This window comes from Syngnathus scovelli, chromosome 17 (genome assembly GCF_024217435.2).
Source record: "Syngnathus scovelli strain Florida chromosome 17, RoL_Ssco_1.2, whole genome shotgun sequence".
NCBI classification, from domain to species: Eukaryota; Metazoa; Chordata; class Actinopteri; order Syngnathiformes; family Syngnathidae; genus Syngnathus; species Syngnathus scovelli.
In genome coordinates this window covers 7,614,199-7,634,483 of record NC_090863.1, presented here as the reverse complement: position 1 = coordinate 7,634,483, position 20,285 = coordinate 7,614,199, and the positions used below count along the sequence as shown (strand labels likewise).

The 20,285-nt window shown below is 45.3% G+C and overlaps 4 protein-coding genes across 8 annotated transcripts; 1 reads left to right on the top strand and 3 right to left on the bottom strand.

Moving 5' to 3' along the window:
• Nucleotides 1-316: 316 nt before the first annotated feature.
• Nucleotides 317-4,290, bottom strand: fndc7a (fibronectin type III domain containing 7a). The gene is made up of 11 exons (XM_049747348.2): nucleotides 4,010-4,290; nucleotides 3,671-3,931; nucleotides 2,965-3,222; nucleotides 2,304-2,558; nucleotides 1,979-2,233; nucleotides 1,639-1,896; nucleotides 1,297-1,554; nucleotides 979-1,233; nucleotides 657-917; nucleotides 418-447; nucleotides 317-348 (listed from the first exon to the last, which is right to left on the bottom strand). Exons 1-11 carry the CDS (start codon nucleotides 4,227-4,229, stop codon nucleotides 317-319), a joined length of 2,343 nt encoding a protein of 780 aa, XP_049603305.1. The 5' UTR covers nucleotides 4,230-4,290.
• A 203-nt stretch (nucleotides 4,291-4,493) lies between these two features.
• Nucleotides 4,494-18,467, top strand: gpsm2 (G protein signaling modulator 2). Of its 3 annotated transcripts, none has more exons than XM_049747286.1 (15): nucleotides 4,494-4,527; nucleotides 6,526-6,639; nucleotides 12,411-12,449; nucleotides 15,064-15,285; nucleotides 15,356-15,491; nucleotides 15,592-15,731; nucleotides 15,795-15,918; nucleotides 15,994-16,109; nucleotides 16,196-16,460; nucleotides 16,534-16,663; nucleotides 16,735-16,811; nucleotides 16,886-17,056; nucleotides 17,127-17,289; nucleotides 17,375-17,565; nucleotides 17,658-18,467. In XM_049747286.1, the coding sequence occupies exons 2-15, from the start codon at nucleotides 6,635-6,637 to the stop codon at nucleotides 17,823-17,825; spliced, it is 1,947 nt and encodes a 648-aa protein (XP_049603243.1). In that variant the 5' UTR covers nucleotides 4,494-4,527; nucleotides 6,526-6,634; the 3' UTR covers nucleotides 17,826-18,467. The 3 variants fall into 3 exon arrangements, with proteins under 3 accessions (XP_049603243.1, XP_049603242.1, XP_049603241.1); XM_049747285.1 differs by lacking the exon at nucleotides 4,494-4,527 and adding an exon at nucleotides 13,125-13,400 and having other exon boundaries at nucleotides 6,528-6,639; XM_049747284.2 differs by lacking the exons at nucleotides 4,494-4,527; nucleotides 6,526-6,639 and adding an exon at nucleotides 11,898-12,099.
• LOC137839543 (uncharacterized) lies at nucleotides 5,204-7,812 on the bottom strand. The gene is made up of 8 exons (XM_068653527.1): nucleotides 7,693-7,812; nucleotides 7,405-7,613; nucleotides 7,248-7,332; nucleotides 7,000-7,176; nucleotides 6,828-6,934; nucleotides 6,519-6,618; nucleotides 6,314-6,455; nucleotides 5,204-6,237 (listed from the first exon to the last, which is right to left on the bottom strand). Exons 1-8 carry the CDS (start codon nucleotides 7,722-7,724, stop codon nucleotides 6,034-6,036), a joined length of 1,056 nt encoding a protein of 351 aa, XP_068509628.1. The 5' UTR covers nucleotides 7,725-7,812; the 3' UTR covers nucleotides 5,204-6,033.
• aknad1 (AKNA domain containing 1) lies at nucleotides 7,905-11,561 on the bottom strand. Of its 3 annotated transcripts, none has more exons than XM_068653525.1 (10): nucleotides 11,431-11,561; nucleotides 10,864-11,062; nucleotides 9,864-10,720; nucleotides 9,419-9,557; nucleotides 9,039-9,172; nucleotides 8,924-8,983; nucleotides 8,727-8,860; nucleotides 8,491-8,653; nucleotides 8,303-8,427; nucleotides 7,905-8,040 (listed from the first exon to the last, which is right to left on the bottom strand). In XM_068653525.1, the coding sequence occupies exons 2-10, from the start codon at nucleotides 11,057-11,059 to the stop codon at nucleotides 7,905-7,907; spliced, it is 1,944 nt and encodes a 647-aa protein (XP_068509626.1). In that variant the 5' UTR covers nucleotides 11,060-11,062; nucleotides 11,431-11,561. The 3 variants fall into 3 exon arrangements, with proteins under 3 accessions (XP_068509626.1, XP_049603245.1, XP_068509625.1); XM_049747288.2 differs by having other exon boundaries at nucleotides 10,864-11,087; nucleotides 11,375-11,555; XM_068653524.1 differs by having other exon boundaries at nucleotides 11,375-11,555.
• Nucleotides 18,468-20,285: the final 1,818 nt, after the last annotated feature.

The following is a 20,285-nucleotide window of genomic DNA, read 5'->3' as shown; positions in this document are numbered from 1 at the left end:
CTTTTGCATCTTCTTTTACCTGAGTCACGTTTACCATCTCTGCCAAGTTTCTGTTGGGAGTCCCATGGGTAATGGAGGAAGAAGTTGCTTGCTAATATTGTTATTCTCTCTAGCTTTGTTACCAAACTTCTATGGGCACATTGATTTCGTTTTCTGTAAGCCTGTGATGCAGTTACAAGATAGCGCATCATGTTGCCGAGCAAAACAATGACCTCGTCATGCTTTATATCAATTGCTTTCACGCATGCAACAATCTCAGCTTTGTCTAAGGCTTACATAAGTCACCCAAGATGATTCACATGAAACTTACCAAGACTTATTTTATGCTTCTTCTTCCGCGAGAGATCACTGAAGAGAGAGGCTATGTTATAGGAAAGCCTATAAATTAAAATATGGAGTAAGTTAGTAGTTACTTACCAATGCCACCATTAAATCCTGGGCAGGGGACTAAGAATAACACAAAAATAAATAAATTAATTAAAATTGTATAAATTAATTACAATGAATTAAAATGAAAAAAATAAAATAATTAATAAATTCAAATTTTATAAATTAATTACAATTAATTAAAATGAATAAATTAAAATAAATGCTTACCAACACAACCCAGTTATTATTTTTTCTGCATGGAGCTGTCCACATATGCGCCAACTGACCTGAATAAGTCCTCTGCTGACAGAAGTTGACTTTGACCCCACCGGGTCCAACCGGCGCCGCCACCACCGTGTAGACATCCCCGCAGCTTTCCTCCTGGATGTCGCAGAATTTGCTGTTATCATCCGCCAAGCACGTGTAATTGGCAGCTGTCCCGTATAGCTCCACCGTGTGCTGCTGGGGCGTCCATGTTGAGTGCCAGTACACCCTTAGGGAGTTGTTTGCCCAACGATACAGTTTGACATTGGTTGGGCAACAAGCACCTGGAAGAAAATGAAGCATCAAAATAATCTGATTGGCGAATAGACCGTTTGCTATATTTACTTGATGAGAAACCGTGATATTTGCACTCGGACGTGTGTCCAGAGCTGCTGATAGCTTCCAGGTTCACGCTGTAGTTGGTCCCGCAGCTGATACATCCCATCAAGCAATGGATATCGGTGGTGTGACACTTGGCGTGTCCGTGTGACGAAGTCAGCGTCGCAGTGTAGGAGCGAGCTCCTCGTCCGGTTGACCAGGTCACGTTGGTCATGGCCTGCGTGACCTGGGTGACATTCATAGACGTAGGGCAGCAAGGACCTTGAAGAGATACAAATGTGGTGATTCAAATGAAAGTCATTGTGACCGCTCATCGAGAAATACCTGTTTCTAAAATGTTACTGTATCCGGGAAGACTCTGTCCCGCCGTTGTGGTAGCCACGGCTGTAACCTCGTACTTCGAACCGCAGGGCAACTGGGTTAGCTCACAGGAAGTGTTTCTTCCATGGCATGTGTGTTTATCGTAGCGCCCGGTAGCAATGATGGTGTAATTTGTATTTTGGGTATTTGGGGTGGTGAATTGGACTTTGTATGAGGACTGGTTGAACTGCATTATAGTCCGAATCTCTGGTGAACACGGAGCTGCAGAGAGACAAGACAGACAAGTGAGGATTCCTATTCTGACCTCTGACCCAATACGACAACTGTGGCAGCACTCATCATTACCTGTCTCGTGCGTGTGTGGCGGGCAAGTGCTGTTGCACCCTCGTAGCTCGCTACATGCCGTGACCACCACGGAATAAACCCCATTGCACCTCAAATCGGACAGCGCGCACACCGGCGCCGTGTCATTACAGTGGATGACCTCGTCAACCTGCTTTGCTGTCGTCTGGTAAAGCTCTGACCCTTTGACCGGTAACCACGTGATCTTCAGGGTCTCTGTCGAAACAGACTTTAAAGAAACACCCTCCGGGCAGCATGGAACTGGCGGGAGGGGATAGAGAAGGGAAGGAAAATATTGTTGATCAACTGGTCAACTATGTACGTTGGTCAACTTGCTTCCTACTGGTGGTGTAGTTCTGGACATGTGCGAAGGGACTGGAGCCAGCCTGGTTGTAGGGGAAGACGCTGGTAAGGTAGGTATAACCACACACACACAGGAAGTGGCAGCTGGTTCCAGTGGTGTTGCACGACTTCTCGGTACCGTCGTCCCTCTTTATGAAAACCATATAGTACTCCACGACTGGTATCTCATCCCACATGACTGAGCAGTTGTCAGCTTGGGTTTCCTCCACCCAGATGTTGTCTGGGGGACATGGGTCTAACACAAAAGGAATGGAAGTGGGAACAGGCTACTGCGTCTGGTTTATGTGTGGCTGAGTTAGACCCACATGTAATGTAGTCTGCTGGAGGTGAGGGGGAACTGGGTCCAGCCGAGTTGAAAGCGGTGACAGAGATGGAGTGATTCTGACCACATTCGACTGGACTGATGGAACAGTGGTTACTGCCTGTGTTTGTACAGTTTTGCCCAGTCGTGCTCCAAGCCAGGTAGTTCTCAGCTCCTCGCACTGACATCCAGTGCACGACGATGCCGAGGGACCCACCCAGTGTCACCTGGATGTGGACCAAATCTGGACGTGGTGGACCTTTGAATAAAATCCAGAGGAACATTAATATACAGTAGTGGTGTCATACGAGTCTCCCATTGTCTGGATAATTGTTTTTTTCTCCTGACTTTGGGCTCTATTTTTGTAATCAGCGCATCTGGTGCGAATGCTGGTAATCGTGATTTCCAAACTGTCAGTGCATCTCAGTCATAGGCATGAGAAGCATTGCCTTGATTGGCCATAATCAGAGTAGACTGATCACTCCCACGGTGGCGCTAACCTCCCTCTCCCAGATCATACGGCCTTCCACTGTGAAGTGGGTACTTAGAGATTGCTTTCCATTCTTGACGCTGTTGTCATATTTATAAATGAAATACGATGACCTAAACCCAATATGTAGACCGACTGCGGAATACGCGTCAAAGTAAAAATGTCTTCTGCTCACGTGTGATCTGGCACACAGTGAGGTCGTCACCGGCACGACCCTCAGAGTCCCACGCTTCACCCTTGATGCAGTAAGTTGTGCCAGCCTCAAGGTCACCAAAGGTCATGTTGTGGTCAGTGGTGTTGACCTTGAGGCGTGTGCTGGAGCCTTGCCGGATGATGCAAAGCGTGTAGAGGATGGCGTAGTCAACGGGGGACCACGTGACCAGGATGGTATCATCGTCAGGGGAAGAGGTGCTCAACTCAGGTGCCATAACCACTGAAGACAAAATATACAAAGATGCACCAAATACTGAAAGTTGTTTTGCAAGAGATGTAAAACAGGGAGCGTCCCTGTGATTAGATGTCACTGCGTTCTCCCTAGGGAGTGAACAACACCTTGTTCTCATGGTTTCTCTTTACATTATATAAAACCCCCGCATCTCATTGGATGGATACAGTTTCCACCATTCTCCATAGGCTGAAGATCTCCGTGCCGATGACAATGAGAAGTGAAACGACACACTGTTATGGCCAGCGGAGTGAGACAAGTTATTGTTCTATGGGAACAACACTATGGCAGTCTTTGTACACAGATTAGCTTGAATTGTTTCGAAAGGCCGACCAAGTGAAATTGGTTGGAAATGGCCATCACTCATATTTGGTACAGTAATACACGATCGGTTCCAGGATCAATAAACATTATATACACATTGTCTAATTCCCACCTGTCTTGACCTGGATGGGGCGTGAAGGTTGGCTCCGCCCTCCCGAGTTGATTGACATGACGCTCAGCCTGTAGTTGGTATAGGGCTGAAGCCCAACCACGGTGGCTGGGGAGCTGCTCACTACACTTTCGGAGAAGAAATCACCGCTCTGAAACACTGCCCTCAGATTGTAGCCGGTTGCCCCGGCAACTTCTGCAAACTCCACAGTGATGCTGTCGCTGTGCTTGGAGTAGGCCCGCACAACGCCGGGCACTTCAGGGGCTAATGATGGATGTAAATACGTTAATGCGGTCGCAAAGGATGTCAGCCCAAGATGGTTTTATAAAAAGTCCACTTGACCTGTTGTCTCCTCAGTTTTTGCACTGCCCAGCACGTTGAGAGCATCATCCATGGCCTGGAGTTGCACGGCGTACACAGTATTTGGCGACAGAGAGCTGACCGAGCCCATCGTCGAGTCGCCGCTGAACTGAGCAAAAACCGAGTCATTTTGAAAGTTTTTGGGCGTCGCTGTTATCTTGTAGGAGGTGGCGCCGGTATAGCTTGTCCACTGCATGGTCATACTTTTGGATGTGACCGTAAAGACAGAGAAAGTGACTTCTGGAGGAATCAGAGATAATGACGTCTGTTTATACAAGGGAAAAAAAAAATCCATTTAGAGAAGAAAATTGAGTGAAAAATTAGCTGTGCGAATCTGAAAATGACAAAAAGTGGTCAATAAATGCAACGGTTTATAAATGACACTATGTTTTTCAGGGACATCAATGGAAGGTCAGGGGGGTGATGACTATTATATTCCGAGGGAACAAGAGAAGCAGCAGGCTGCGCATTGCTTTCACTCAACACGGATTTCAGTCAAGGTATTTCTTTCAGGTCCGAATGAATTTGTCCATTCAAGGAAGGGTGTGCATGCCACACACACTTGATGAAAGCTGTGAAAATCAAAAGGGCCTGTGTGTTCACAATGCAATAGATTGTTGATCTGCAAATAAAATGGTTAAATTAAAAAGTCTGAACCCTGTAAGTAGGTAAGGAGGAGAGAATATCATTTTAAATGTGAAGAGAAATAATCCCCAATAATGAGACAAAGCAATCATGACTTACCTGTGAGATGGTCCAAAAGAGTTTCAGCAGCATCAGCCATGTTGTTGCCATGGCTGCACACTTTCTTCACAGCCTGGAGGCAAGATGATTTTTTTTTTTTTGGGGGGGTAAATAACTTGAAAGAAACGCAGAGCTCTCTGGTTGCTTTTGCTCCCTCAGATGAGCCGATATTGTTTCTGCAAATACCAAAGGGCCCGAGGGCTGAAACTCCGCCCCTCGGGGGTCGTTTGGGTGGCCTATCTGAGTGAGAGGAAGAAGCTCGTCTTTCAAACATTGGAAGAATTTACGTATACAAGTTAATAAGCCTTTAATATAAATCTTGTATTTGGTTGACTCGGATAATAATAAGCATATGCTAAATAAATCAGTGAATAGATAAATAAGTAAATAAAATAAATAAATAAAATAAATAGAAATAATAAAACACTCAAATTAATAGATATCCAAAAGGTGAATTTTTTTTCTCCATAAAATTACAGTATTTGATAGAGTTTGTCTTCAGTGTCATTATACAGCACAGGTGTTGTTACACCTGCATAAAGAAACAGGTGGATAGTATATTTCTTGGCATGATAGAAGTTATTCCAGCCAGTTTGCCCTCAGGTTAGTAAACACTAAAAACTGCATCCATTGCTCTGAACAATCGACAAGAACCATTCAGTCATGTCGTTTGGATGAATCCCCGTTCGGAACAACAGTAGAACACGATAGCCCGCAACCAACACTGACCCAACACAAACTCGGTAAGAGGACACGTTTGGTGCTCAAAGGCCCGTGAGACGGACGGCCATTGGATGCGTTAAATAGGCGGTGGCGGCTGATAACTTATTTGACCCCGCGGGATTTTCCTGTAATTTTATTCTGACCTATTTTTTAATTTGATTTATCGTTTATGGGGTTAGCCTTGTGGCTGATTGTGAGCATCAAATGACAAACCAATTGTAAGCTGAAACAGTTGAAATATCAGGAAATTGAGAAAAAAAAAATACAATTCAAGTACAGTTCAGTTATATTTAACTTTGAATCAATGTTGTTCACTTGTGCTAAACTAAAAACATGCAACTCTAACAGTTTTGCGTGTATCCATCAATGTTTTGGTCAAGCCAGTAATTAGCATTTATGCTAGTGCTAACACAGAATAATGCTTGTCCTGATTGGTCCACCAGTATTTTATAGATGACCATATTATTTCTAGTGGAGGTAAATTATTACATTTCATAAAAAAGTCCCCTGGAGTCAAAAATATTTGTCCGTGTGATACATTAGAAACTGTCTCTTGTGATTTTATGCTGTTTTTGTGCAAAACCATTCAATGTTTCTTGAACCCTCATGGCGGAATGTTGCTGCGGGAGGAGCTGAGCTTTGGCCAGGTCTTCCGTCAGTCTCTTGGCCATGCGGTCCGTTGTCCTCTTCATGCTACGAGCGGCCTCGATGGCTTGGTCCAGAGTCCTGTTCATTTCCTCCTCCTTGAAAACCCAAGGAGGAAATCAACATCAAGTGTTTGTAATGGAAGAATATGGTTCGTGTTTAGGGAAAGACCACCTTGCTTCCTATCCTGCAGCCAGGCTTTTGGAAGGCAGGAGATAGAGTGTGCTGAAAGTACACATCGCTCGGCAGCAGCGCTGAGTCGGACTGGGTGGAACGCTTCCTCTGATTGGTTGTGTGCGGTTCTTTCAATTTGTAGCTGAATATGACAAAAAAAATTTCATGTGAAATTGCCAGCTGGGAAATGTGTTTGTGTGCTTACCTGGCAGGTAGACTGCAGGAGGAACCATAGCTGACCTGGAGCAGTGGCCTTTGCTCAGGTGTGAGAAGAAAGCGTCTCTCTTTGATGATGACGCCCTCTGCTGGAAGGAATAAACAATGAGGTAAATGTGTTTTTTTTTTTTTTTATTGTGCATTGTGAAATATTTAAAAACCCAGCACAAAGGGGAAATTGTCTGTTTTTATTATGTTAATTTATTACATTATTTTTATTTAATATGTTGCTATTAGCAACGTGTCTCAGTTTTAGAATATATCAAGAGACGACAAGTAAGACATCGAAGTGGCCAACCTTTTCTCTTTCTTGGCTCCATCTCTGTTGGAATCCAGTCTTCAGGTTTTAACTGTCTCGAGTTGAAATTACTCAAACTCTGTCTGCTGCTTGATGACTTCCACAAGCTAGAGTTTGAAATGATGGTGTTAGTTTTTCTTTTTTCTAGGCTTCATGTATCAGTTCCTCCTACCTGGCTATCTTGTAGTTGTTCCTGCCTTTGGTTTTGGACCTATGCTCCTGGCGCTCGTGCCTGTATTTGGAGGCCAGGTAATCCATCTTTCTTGCTAGGTGAGGCAACTGGACCAGACCTTCTTCCAGGTCTTTCTTCAATTTTGACACCTCTACCTGCAAGGCCAGGATAGCCTCACTGGACACACACATACACATCACAGATGTGGTCACCAAGTAGAAAATGAAGAGAGATTAGTAGGTATTGACCTATGACAAGTGCACAGATTCCTTTCTCTTTGCCCTGCATCCATCAGGTTTGGTTCAGAGGCGTGGAGATGGTTTTCATCAGGATCTGTTCAGGTCATGGATGAGGAAAATTTACTTGAATGGTCATGGCGATGATGAGAATGAAGGATTGACTTACCCTGCAGCTTGAGAGAAGACGTTTTAATGGTATCTTGCACCCATCGTTCTACTGCAGCTGCTGAACCTTCAGGCTGTGCTTGGAATGCAGATTTCTGCCGTCGACTGCCTAGGTCCTTTGGATGGATAGTTGTCAACAAATTATGGGAGGATCCTTCACTGTCTGACATGTAAAGTCCATCACTGGGTATTCCGGGAAAGGCCTGTGGACTAAAACCACATTGGAGCTGTGTATCGACATTCTAGAATTTAGGTTGTAAAAACAAATGTCAGTGATCATGTCTTTTACCTTTCTATGGAGGAATGATTAAGATGCAACATTCCACCGGACTGATTCAAGTAGGAACTCCCAAATCCGCTGTCTGTCTCTCTGCATGCATGTGCATTAGATGCAGAGTGGACCTCCACAGGCAGTCTGACACCTTCACCAAGGTCGCATTCTTGATTTGGAACGCCACCTTGCGTGCTATTGCAGTTTTTGACAGTTTGATGCAAACAAACTTAATGCATCCATAATAAAACCACTGACCTTCCTGATGTCCATTTCCCACTGATTCCACCGCTAGCTCGTCCTTCCTCTTCTTCACGGTTCTCCTCATCGTCAGAATCCAGAGGTCCCTCCACAGAGACAGAAAACCTGCACACAATCCCAAACACTTAAGCTGACCGCAATGGAACCAAACACCGACATGGCAACCTGAAACACAATCTGCCTGCAGGAAGGAGAAAATGAATAGTGGCGTACAGTACATTTTGTATCCCAGCTTGTTTCGTACCCCAGCTTGTTTTGTATTATTATTATATTTTTCTGATGTTGTCTTTGTTATTATTTTGCATTTATTTTTTATTTTTACTTATTTATTTCGGCAGTTTTGCTTTTCCATCCTCGACATCCTCACCTGTTGACTTGAATTGAGTCATTGCATATGAGCTCACTCCTTTCCTTCAATCGGTCATTTTTACTGCTCTCGTCCTCCAGTTGTGCCTCAGACTTTGTCGCCGCAATCAAACTTACACTTGACCCCTGAAAAATGACACAATGGCCAACTCATATCTTTATTTTTTTCTCAAGGTCAAAGTGTGTTACCTGATGCTGTGCTGGTGGAGGCGTGGCCTTCACTGACAGCTTGTTTGTGGTAGGGGTTGACCACAAGAGAGGCGAGATGCTCCTCTCGCACGTGCTTTTGTCGATCATCTCCTTAATATCCTCCAGGTGCATACCCGCCCGAAAGATATCCCCTTCCACCAACCTGCTCGCAACGTAAACAGACGGTCACATGACTTTTCCACTCACAAATGGAGCTCAATCCATCGAGGGCGCACCTGTTGGGGTCGAACGTTCCGATGTTTCTGCACAGGCCCAAGTCGTTTTTCATCTCCATAGCTCGGTGCTCTTCTTTCTTGCTCATGTATTTTCTTTCCAGTTGATCTTGTGCTTCCATCAAGCTCCTTAAGATCTACCAGCAAATCCAAGTTACAATTAGCTCAGTTTGATCTTCTGAGTTGTGATGGCCGCTTACCATTCGTTGTTCTTCTGTGCTAGCCGACATGTTGGTCACACTCTGCTTGAACTCATCCACCTGCAAAGATGTTTTGTTGATGTTTTGTAAATAGATCAAAGTTTTTTGAACTGACCGTTTGCATGAAGTGACTAAGGACAGCTCTCAGCTCAGCAGTCATTTTCTCAGCCTCACTGCCGCCATCTTGATCGAATGTGTTGGGCTTCATCTCATTCTGATGACCTAATTTGACTTTTTCAACATTGTTCTCTGAAACAAAAATTAATTTCATGCGAGATCATTTAAAGTTGTGAGAGAGAAAAAAGGTTAGATATGTACATAAAGGAAAATGACTCAAAATAATTGAATCCCCTTTGTGTTTATGGTGAGTCACTTTCAAGTAACTTAAGCAGCCGGAACAAAAGAAACCAGAATCGTGTCACTTGACCCCATATGTCTCCATGGAAACAAACGGAACATCCTCTGTCTTTTTCGCTGTTGTAGGCAGCAACATACCCAGTGCTAGAATGTGAGGAGCTTCTGATCCAACATGGCTTCCATCCTTGGGGTTTCCTTCATTGCAAATGTCTGAAGAAAGCTCCAGAAAGAGATTCTCCACCCTGCCATATTTGGCCAGTAGTTGATCATATTCATCCTAAAGAGATGATTTAAAGAGAATATTTTAAGATGTAATTTCCTTTAGATACCACAAGGTGGCGCTAAAAGACTACTTTTATCTAAATGAAGCTGCTCAACTCAATTATTTTCTTGGCAGAAAAATGCCACCAGATTGCAAAAAAACAGCAAACTGGTGTTTGTTTGTTTTTTTTTTTTTAAAGATGATAAAAACTACCACAAAAATCTGCCCCCCAAAAAAAAAATCACAAATAATGAACTGTGATTATGTTCAACCTAAAAACTACACATTTGTTCCCATGAAGCAGTAAAAGAAGAGGCAAACCTTAAAGTGATGCACCAAGTCAGGACCGGTCTGGTCCTGTGTGTCTTTGAGGACTTGAGGCATCTCTGAAGGTTGAAGGCCTGAGTCTTCCAGGACCCTGCTGATCACCTCTAACATTCCCGGCTCGGACTGGGCTCGGACCATGGGACTGGGAACTTGAGGAACAAGCCTGACTGGACCACTGGGTCCTTTTGGAATTTTAACCTTAGGGGCAACTTTGGAGAAGTCAGGAAGAGGGTAATGGACTTGACCCTGGCCGTACTTCAGCTCGCCAAAGGACCTACTGCGTAAATGTGAAACTTTCCTCATGTGAACTTGGGATTCTTCACACTTTGCTGGTGCTGCAACACTCTCATCTGGACTGGATGCTGTCTTGTCCTCTTCCTCACATTCTCTTTTTGATGGACTGTTGCCGTCGCTGTAAAAACTTCTGACAGAAGGTTCCTCGGAAATGCTGGCCGACACCTCCGTGTCGTTGCGTGTCGATTTGCTACCGAGGAGGTCATCTACACTCTCCAGCAGGGAAACCTCTGGAAGGGTCTCGGCTTCAATCAACCTTCCACTCTGCAGCAATTCCTCCTGGGAGAAATGCCGCAGCAACAGCTGGTTAATGTCTACTGGTGGAGGTCCAGTGCAAGGTGGGATGACCTCTTTATCCTGTTTGTCAGTGACATCCTCTTCTTCTTTCTCCACATGAGGTCCAACAAAATCAAGATGTTTAGAATGGTCGCCGTCGTAAGGGAGCTCCTCCTGATCCTCATCGCTAGTATTTTGCCCAGAGTCCTCATGTTCTTGATTTCGGAGATCCACGTTGCTCTTAGTTGGTGGCACCGTGTCACTCCTGACAAGAATAGAGTCTGAAGCAGAGTCATATTTGAAGAAACAAATTAGTATTGTCTTTGTGTTTGTTAGAGTCTACATTTTTTTTCTTTGCTTCTTTCTTTTTGTCTTTGACGCAATTACTTGTTGCAGTCATCAACCTGTGGCAAATGTGACTCACCACTAAAATGAATGCTGGTCTCAGACACGACAGACTTTGCCTGCGACAAAGCTGGACAAGAAGCTTGCAGGTCACTTAAGTGGAGACTTTCATCTTCACTGAGATCCACCATGATTCTCTGCTGGATGCACTTTTCCCATAATAAAGTTGTTTTGCGTTCTTCCTGGACATCATCCGAATCTTGTTTCCCTTCCATGACCTACGAGTAGACCTTGTAAGCCAGCCTTTTTTATTTTTTTATTTTTTTATGAAGACAGTGGAACAAGTTAACACATCAAAGTACAGTAATTTTATTCACTCACATAACAGTGCTCTTTTAAATAATTTCATAATGTAATTTAATGTATAATGAAACATCACTAATCACTAAAGCAAGAAGAAAGCAACAATACTAAACAAAAAGTTTTGCATAATATCCTGGATCGGCTACCTGCTTGTGTCAAAAAGTCAGTGTGTCACAATTGTCAAGTCATTAACATTCAAATGCTTAAAAGATGGTAGGCCTACTTACTCAAGTAATATACTGGTCCTTAAATGAAAATAAATATGTCTGCAACAAAACGTCACCTCTGCAAGTAAATAAGTCCAAAGCTTCTACCAACTTCTGTCTTGACAAATGTTTTCTTGGGCAGGTTTTGTTTCTGCGCCATCATTAATATTGCAAGTTAGTGGTGTCCATCTCGACGTGCGCTGTCAGGCGTCTGGTTGCCTAGCAACAACAGCGGAAATGACCCCTGAATTTTCATTTATTTTTTATTTTTCAGTTTTTATTTTTTAAAGAAGTTCTCGCTTTCATTTAGCAAGCATCAATTGGTTAAATAAAAATAGAATCAAATTTCTCACCACACCATCGTGATTCAATTACTACTTTTTATAGGTTGTAATTTGTATGGCACAATGACAGCGAATTTACAATACGTCATACCATCGTTCCATTCAAATCGATTGGACCAATGACTTGGAGTCCTGGGCGTGGCTTTCTTTGAATACCGTCCTCGGATTGGCTATTATACAAAAATACTGACGTCACTACTACGGGCCCCCCCCCCCCCAAAAAAAAGGAAAGAAAAAAACGCCAACTAAGAAGTACTTTCGAAGTTTAACAAAATGCATGAAACTATGGCTGTCAAATAGTGTTTATCCGCAATGCGTCTATTGCTCGCACGGCTGTAGGGATTATTATCGTAAACAAAAAAAGAAGAATACGCACGAGCTGTTCGAACTGGATCGACTCACGTAAGTTTGCAGCTAACACGCTAACCCGCTCACCCTTAACTTTGTCAAGAGGGGGATTGTATTTGTTGGATAAAATGTCCATTAATGATTGCCTCCATATACGTCTGATATTTATCCAGTCGATTGTAGTATTAAATATTAAATATTCTTTCATTCTTGCAACCAATGCAATCATTTGCTCATCCATTTACAGTGAAAATATATTGTTCAGTGATCATCCAAGTTCATAGACAGTGTTACTTTTTTATGACAAATATGCACAAAACTTAAATGTAAAATGATCATTAATAATATTATTACTCTCCCTGCAGGCTTTCTAGGTTTCCTGCCCCCGTGAGAAGGAGCTACAGGTCAGTATGTCAAGATTTGTATTTTTATCCCTTTGACATGTGTGTTGCTCCAGGGTATTCTCGCTATGTGGTGTCTGGGGCAGTCATTTCTCTCATAAATCTCAATCAGCCTTTCTTTGGGGTCTCGGGTCAGCAGACACTTCATTAGGTGCAGTCATATATAGTAAACATAGAAACATCTTGACCATTTTAATTGTATATGTTCATTATTTACACTCTAAATATCCCTCAAACTTTAATACCAAATCACTGATTTCTCATTTTAAATTCATTTCAAAACATTGCCGTGAGAGGAGGGTGGTTTGCAGTATGACCTCATGGAGAAATGAGCTAACGGTTGGCTCTGGTTGCTTGCTTATCTTTAGGTTCTTCATACATGCTTATTTTCCTTCCTCTGGAGGATGTTCTGGACTGTTTCATAGCTTGTTTTGGGGAAAAGCTTTTTGCATTCTCATAGCTTGGATGGCCTTAGCAACTCTCGAGCTCATCTGCTGGCCTTTGATTGACAGCTTGCGTGTGCTGACCACCATCCTTTTCCATTCCCGCCCTGCACTCACTCGCTCTTCCCTTCCTTCGCCTCGCCTCACTCAGCTTGCCGCTGTTTGGTGGGTGTTGCCATGGCGCCGCGTGGTCAGAAAGAGGCTTCACATACAGCATCTTGTATTCTCTCCACAGAGGGCCACCCAGGGGGAGACTGAGGGGCAGGGACGCAAAAGACACAAAGCAGCCCAATGGACTCACACTAGCCTCCCTCCCTTCTGCGGACTTTTTGATTTTCTTTCATTAACTTCCAATTTGATCTTCTTTGCGTGTGCTTTCTTTATTTTTCAACGCAACCATTTGGTCTGGAACGAAATTAGGATTTTCCCTCATATTATGCACAGCGATGGATACAGACGGCTCAGTGATTAGCACAAGAGCTGAGGATCAGTCCTTCCATGTTCGCTACAGGTAGGAACCTCTTGCCTTTTGCATATGCTGTTCTGTAATAGCATTTATAATTGGCCATGGGGAATATTAATGTACTTGACAGTGACAGTATCGGTCCATCTATCCGGTCGTCGATAAAAGTGATTGACTGGAAGCCAGTCCAGAGTGGAGTCTGCCTTTCAGCTGGGATAGCTTCCTGTGTCCCTCCATAGGAAATTGATGGAGGTGATGTCATAGTGATTGGGGTCAAATTGAGGGTTAAGTACCTTAATTTGCCACCTTTCTTCCTGAGTCAGCCCCCAGACTTCATTTCTAATGACTACAATGGTACTTTGAGAAATCCACTGGGATACATTTTCACTTTCTAGTTCATATCCGCCGAGTTTGAAGGCAAGAGTATTTTGGCAGAAGACATCCCGGAGGGATCTCTAATTACCTGCCGAATGTGCACTGTCCAAGCTCTAGCGTCAATATTTAACAAGCCCTAAAATATTTATCCCTTGCTTGCTTTGTGTGCCCGTCAACAATATTGGGATGGCCCTTCCCAATGGACGCCATCGGGTTAGGGTTAGGTTACCCGAGCGGCCTCCGCATCTATTTAGGCGCTCGCCCGACCTGTAATCTGTTGCGCTTCTGCCGCTGTAATCTCGAGTGACCAGGTCAGAGGAGAGGGGAAAGACGATAAAGATGATCCCACAGAACGCTGACCCGGGTCTTTTCGTGCCCTGCTTGCATTTAGGCTTAACACGGTCGACGGTGTCACACGCCTTTGGGGTTCCTCTCGTCTTTAATATCTCTGACGTCAGGCACGTTGATGTCACTGGAACTATTTTTTTTTTGTCTGGGGGAAGCACCAAAAGAGTTGCTTTTTTGAGGGGGTCACCTCTGCTGGATGCAGTGGAAACCTCAGTAGATGCCTCCCAGATGCTGTTGTTGTTGTTGTAAGGCAAGAAAAAGCGGCAGGTAGGCTGGTACGCATCACACCCACTCAAGTGACGTATCTCATGATACCACTGCAACGTTGTGTGAAGGGGGAAATGAGATAATCAACCTTAACCAAAAGAAAATCGAATTCTTTTGATGTCTTTGGAGCAAAGGAGGGACTTTTCCTGCAGAGAAAAGAAAGTGAGACTTTTATCTTGGCCTAGCCTGATGTCATCCAGGAAAATATAAACCCACCTATTGTTTGACGCTCCCTTCATGTGCGTGGCTTGGTAGGCGTGGCTTGCTTCTTTCCAACTTCATTCCCACCATACAGTGGCGCACGATCCACGGTGATACATTTAGATTGACTTAAAGTGTGGGGAAGGGTTAGGGAACCTGGGGGAGGGTTATATTCTCGAGGAGGGGGGCAGTGCCCCCACCCCCTCTAGCTCCACCAGTGGTTGTATTGTGTTTTTCTATCCTGCAACCTTGCCACATTCTGCTGCAAGAGCCAACGGCGCTAACGAAAGGATGTGATCTAGCATAACAAATAAGGGCGTGCTTGTACACTGCTCAGTAAATTGCACAATCTATTGTTCTGAATGAATGGAAGGAAGCAGCCAAACATCCTCCACTGAAGCCTTTCACTGCCCAAGAAGATGTTTTTTAGTCAGTCAGTTCTCGTGATCTTGTCCGAGTGACCGCGTAGTACTTTCGAGCTTTGTCAAAAAGTCATTCTTTTATCCCGTGACCACTGTAGGATGGAGGTGTCGTGCCTTGAGCTGGCGCTGGAGGGCGAGCGCCTCTGCAAGGTGGGCGACTACCGAGCCGGCGTGTCCTTCTTCGAAGCCGCCATCCAGGTCGGCACGGAGGACCTCCAGGTGCTCAGCGCCATCTACAGCCAGCTGGGCAACGCCTACTTCCACCTGCACGACTACGCCAAGGCGCTGGAGTTCCACCGGCACGACCTCACCTTGACCAGGTCGGTGGCGTCGCCGCAGGTACGCCGAGCGAGCCCGTCGCGCCGAGTCTCAAGGCGTTTCTACGTGCAGGACCGTCGGGGATCTCCTCGGAGAAGCCAAAGCCAGCGGCAATCTCGGCAACACACTGAAGGTGTTGGGGAGGTTTGATGAGGCCATGGTGTGCTGTCAGAGGCACTTGGACATTGCCAGGGATGTAAATGACAAGGTACTGAAAGCTTTCACGCATGTTATTCTGATTCTTTAGAATAAGAATAGTAATTAAAGACGTAAAACCACATTGGTGACTACTGATGACTGGCTCTCAGGTGGGTCAGGCGCGAGCTCTGTACAATTTTGGGAACGTGTACCACGCGAAAGGAAAAAGTATTTGCTGGAGCGGAGCAGAGCCTGGAGATTTCCCAGAGGACGTCATGGCGGCCCTGAGGAAGGCTTCGGAATATTACGAGTACGTCACAGTATCCAGGATTTACTGTGTGTTGTGTTAATGACCCTCTGCGTGCACTTTCAGGGCAAATTTGGGCCTCGTCCAAGAAGTCGGTGACCGGGCCGCCCAGGGTCGAACCTACGGGAATCTGGGGAACACTCATTACCTGCTCGGGAACTTTCGGAATGCCGTGGCGTCTCACGAGCAGGTGAGGGCAGGGCATGGAAAGGCAGTTTATCTTGTGTGATGTCCCCTAAAAGTAAATCTTCCAATCTGTCTTTAGCGTTTGCTCATAGCGAAGGAATTCGGCGACCGCTCGGCAGAAAGACGAGCTTACTGCAACTTGGGAAACGCTTACATCTTCCTGGGAGAGTTTGAAGTGGCAGCTGAGCATTATAAGTAAGTTGACAAAGTACAGCACGGGTCATATTCAAAATGGAAACCCTAACCCTAGTTTGAAATGTCTTCTGTCCGTGGTTGTCCAGGAGGACGTTGCAGCTAGCGAGGCAGCTGAAGGATCGTGCGGTGGAAGCTCAGGCGTGCTACAGTCTGGGCAACACGTATACTCTGCTGCAGGACTACGAGAGAGCCATCGATTACCACCTCAAACACCTCATCATAGCCCAGGACCTCAATGACCGGATCGGAGAAGGTCGAGCATGCTGGAGTCTGGGAAACGCCCACACTGCACTCGGGAACCATGACCAGGCCATGCACTTTGCTGAGAAGCACCTGGAGATCTGCAAAGAGGTTGGTCTTGTGAAGCCCCTCGCAAAAATCAGAGATGCATTTAATCGGTGCTCATAATCTCTGCGTGTGCCAGACAGGAGACAGGAGCGGCGAGCTGACAGCACGTATGAACGTGACAGATCTGCAGACAGTGTTAGGTCTGAGCTACAGCACCAACAACTCCACCCTGTCTGAAAACAGGGACATCGACTACAAGTTGCAAGGTGAGCTATTTGGATGCTCTCCAAGATGTTTTCCCCTCAGCAGCCACCATCAGCAGGTGTCTGCATTGCAGGGGCTAGGCCGAGGTTGAGCAGGAGGCACAGCATGGAGAACCTGGAGCTGATGAAGCTCACGCCTGACAAGATGAACGTACGCACATCACACACACTAATAATCACTTGTTTGCTTGACACCAATGACGAGTGTTTGTTGTTGTTGTGAAGGGTCAGAAGTGGAACAGCGACATCCTGAGCAAACAAAGCAAGCCCACCTTCACCAAGAGCTCCTCCAAGTTGTTCTTCGTCAGCCGTCTACGCGGGAAGAAGTTCAAGTCTAGCGGAGGTTCCGGTAAGGTCCTCCAGGATGCCAGTAACACCCTGGAAAGCGGCCACAAGGTAGAAAAAACTCACGGACACGCTCAGCCTTCATGATGGGGCCTGATCGTCGGCTGTGTTTGCCGCTTAGCGATCCAGTCCTGACATGCTCGGCGACGAAGGCTTCTTCGACCTCCTCACTCGCTTCCAGAGCAACCGCATGGACGACCAGCGCTGCTCCATTCGGGAGAAAGGCAGCAGCAGGTTGTCGCTCAACGGCGGACCCCAGTCTCCGCCGAGGATCATCAGGAAATGTGAGTCTCACCATAAAAAAATGGTGATCAATGTTTGATCAAAAATCAAAATCAATTTATAAATTCATCCTCACTTCCCTGACAGCCGTTTCCGAGTCCACTAACGTGTCTGGCAATCAAGGCCGGCGGCTAGAGGACACCTCAGCCGCAGGCGGGAGCCTGCCGGGCCTCAGACTCAACCAGAACAGCAACCAGGCCGTGCTCAGCCACCTGATGGCCAACGTGGACAACGCCGAGCCCGACGAAGACTTTTTTGACATGCTTGTCAAGTGCCAGGTGGGCCGGGCATTGTTCCGATTTCAATGCATCTTACTTTTGTGCTATGTTTCTACAACGTGGATGGTTACTGGGTCTTTTGTTGTTTCCAGGGGACCCGTTTGGACGACCAGCGCTGCGCACCTCCCCCTCCTCCACCTCGTGGACCCACAGTACCGGACGAGGACTTCTTCAGCCTCATCATGCGCTCACAAGCCAAGCGAATGGACGAGCAGCGCGTCACATTGCCGTCTTGCGCGGCAAAGGCCAATCACAGCTAAACGAAGCACTTAAAATTTCCCAAGCCCTTCTGAAAGGTGGCATTTACAACATTATACAAGTTCATAAGCATTAACAGGCAGCATGTAGTAGATTATGTGGAAGAATTCTCTCAACTCTGCTCACACAAGCGGTATCAGGGACAAAATGTTTTTCACAAATGTGCTGTCATTATTTCACCGGATTTGTAATCCGCGCATGCATTTCTTCTTCATTGTTGTACGTTTTGTAACTGTTCGTCTGCCGTAATGTTTTTTTGTGTCTCTCCTGTCACTTCAATGTTTGATGAAATAATTTTACAAATGATTTTTTCAGTAATATTTGGGATAATTATGTGTACAGTGCTAATCTTTTGTACTTAATTTTGGTTGGAGCAATTAAATCTCATGGCTACTTTTTTTTTATTGACTGGAGCACAAGCTGCTTGATATAAAGCAGTGCTTCTCAAATAATGGGCCACGCCCAATAGTGTTATTATACTGAATGTGTTTGAGTAAAAGGTTGAAAGGAAAACAACTTTTGTTTTGCAGTTGTTTTCAGGTTACTGGCTACCTAAATGGAACGAGAACATGATGTACCAGAGTCAAATTCCTTGTTTGGCATGCTCAAACTTGGCAAATAAAAATTGATTCGAAAGTGAAAAATGCCACACCCACCCTCACCCCGACTTTTGATTGGCTGATCCGTGATGTCACTTGGACACTCTATTAGGTACACCGCCATTTTCAAGTGTACCTAATAACAGGCCACTTTATTAGGGAAATATCATGGTCAAAGGTCACAGGTATCAAGCTCTAGTCCTCGGGGCCGCGTTCCAACATGTTTTCCAAGTGACCCTCGTTAAGCGCAGGTGCGTGAAAACTTTTAGCTTCTTTCACGTTCAAAAGTGGCTAAAAGTTTTCACGCACCTGCACTTAACGAGGGAATCACACGGACACTCCATTAGGTACACCGCCATTTTCAAGTGTATCTAATAACAGGCCACTTTATTAGGGAAATATCATGGTCAAAGGTAACAGGTGTCAAGCTCTAGTCCTCGGGGCCGCGTTCCAACATGTTTTCCAAGTGACCCTCGTTAAGCGCAGGTGCGTGAAAACTTTTAGCTTCTTTCACGTTCAAAAGTGGCTAAAAGTTTTCACGCACCTGCACTTAACGAGGGAATCACACGGACACTCCATTAGGTACACCGCCAGTTTCAAGTGTATCTAATAACAGGCCACTTTATTAGGGAAATATCATGGTCAAAGGTCACAGGTGTCAAGCTCTAGTCCTCGGGGCCGCGTTCCAACATGTTTTCCAAGTGACCCTCGTTAAGCGCAGGTGCGTGAAAACTTTTAGCTTCTTTCACGTTCAAAAGTGGCTAAAAGTTTTCACGCACCTGCACTTAACGAGGGAATCACACGGACACTCCATTAGGTACACCACCATTTTCAAGTGTATCTAATAACAGGCCACTTTATTAGGGAAATATCATGGTCAAAGGTCACAGTTGTCAAGCGCTAGTCCTCAGGGCCGCGTTCCAACATGTTTTCCAAGTGACCCTCGTTAAGCGCAGGTGCGTGAAAACTTTTAGCTTCTTTCACGTTCAAAAGTGGCTAAAAGTTTTCACGCACCTGCACTTAACGAGGGAATCACACGGACACTCCATTAGGTACACCACCATTTTCAAGTGTATCTAATAACAGGCCACTTTATTAGGGAAATATCATGGTCAAAGGTCACAGTTGTCAAGCGCTAGTCCTCAGGGCCGCGTTCCAACATGTTTTCCAAGTGACCCTCGTTAAGCGCAGGTGCGTGAAAACTTTTAGCTTCTTTCACGTTCAAAAGTGGCTAAAAGTTTTCACGCACCTGCACTTAACGAGGGACTCACACGGACACTCCATTAGGTACACCGCCATTTTCAAGTGTACCTAATAACAGGCCACTTTATTAGGGAAATATCATGGTCAAAGGTCTCAGGTGTCAAGCTCTAGTCCTCGGGGCCACGTTCCAACATGTTTTCCAAGTGACCCTCGTTAAGCGCAGGTGCGTGAAAACTTTTAGCTTCTTTCACGTTCAAAAGTGGCTAAAAGTTTTCACGCACCTGCACTTAACGAGGGAATCACACGGACACTCCATTAGGTACACCGCCATTTTCAAGTGTATCTAATAACAGGCCACTTTATTAGGGAAATATCATGGTCAAAGGTCACAGTTGTCAAGCGCTAGTCCTCAGGGCCGCGTTCCAACATGTTTTCCAAGTGACCCTCGTTAAGCGCAGGTGCGTGAAAACTTTTAGCTTCTTTCACGTTCAAAAGTGGCTAAAAGTTTTCACGCACCTGCACTTAACGAGGGACTCACACGGACACTCCATTAGGTACACCGCCATTTTCAAGTGTACCTAATAACAGGCCACTTTATTAGGGAAATATCATGGTCAAAGGTCTCAGGTGTCAAGCTCTAGTCCTCGGGGCCACGTTCCA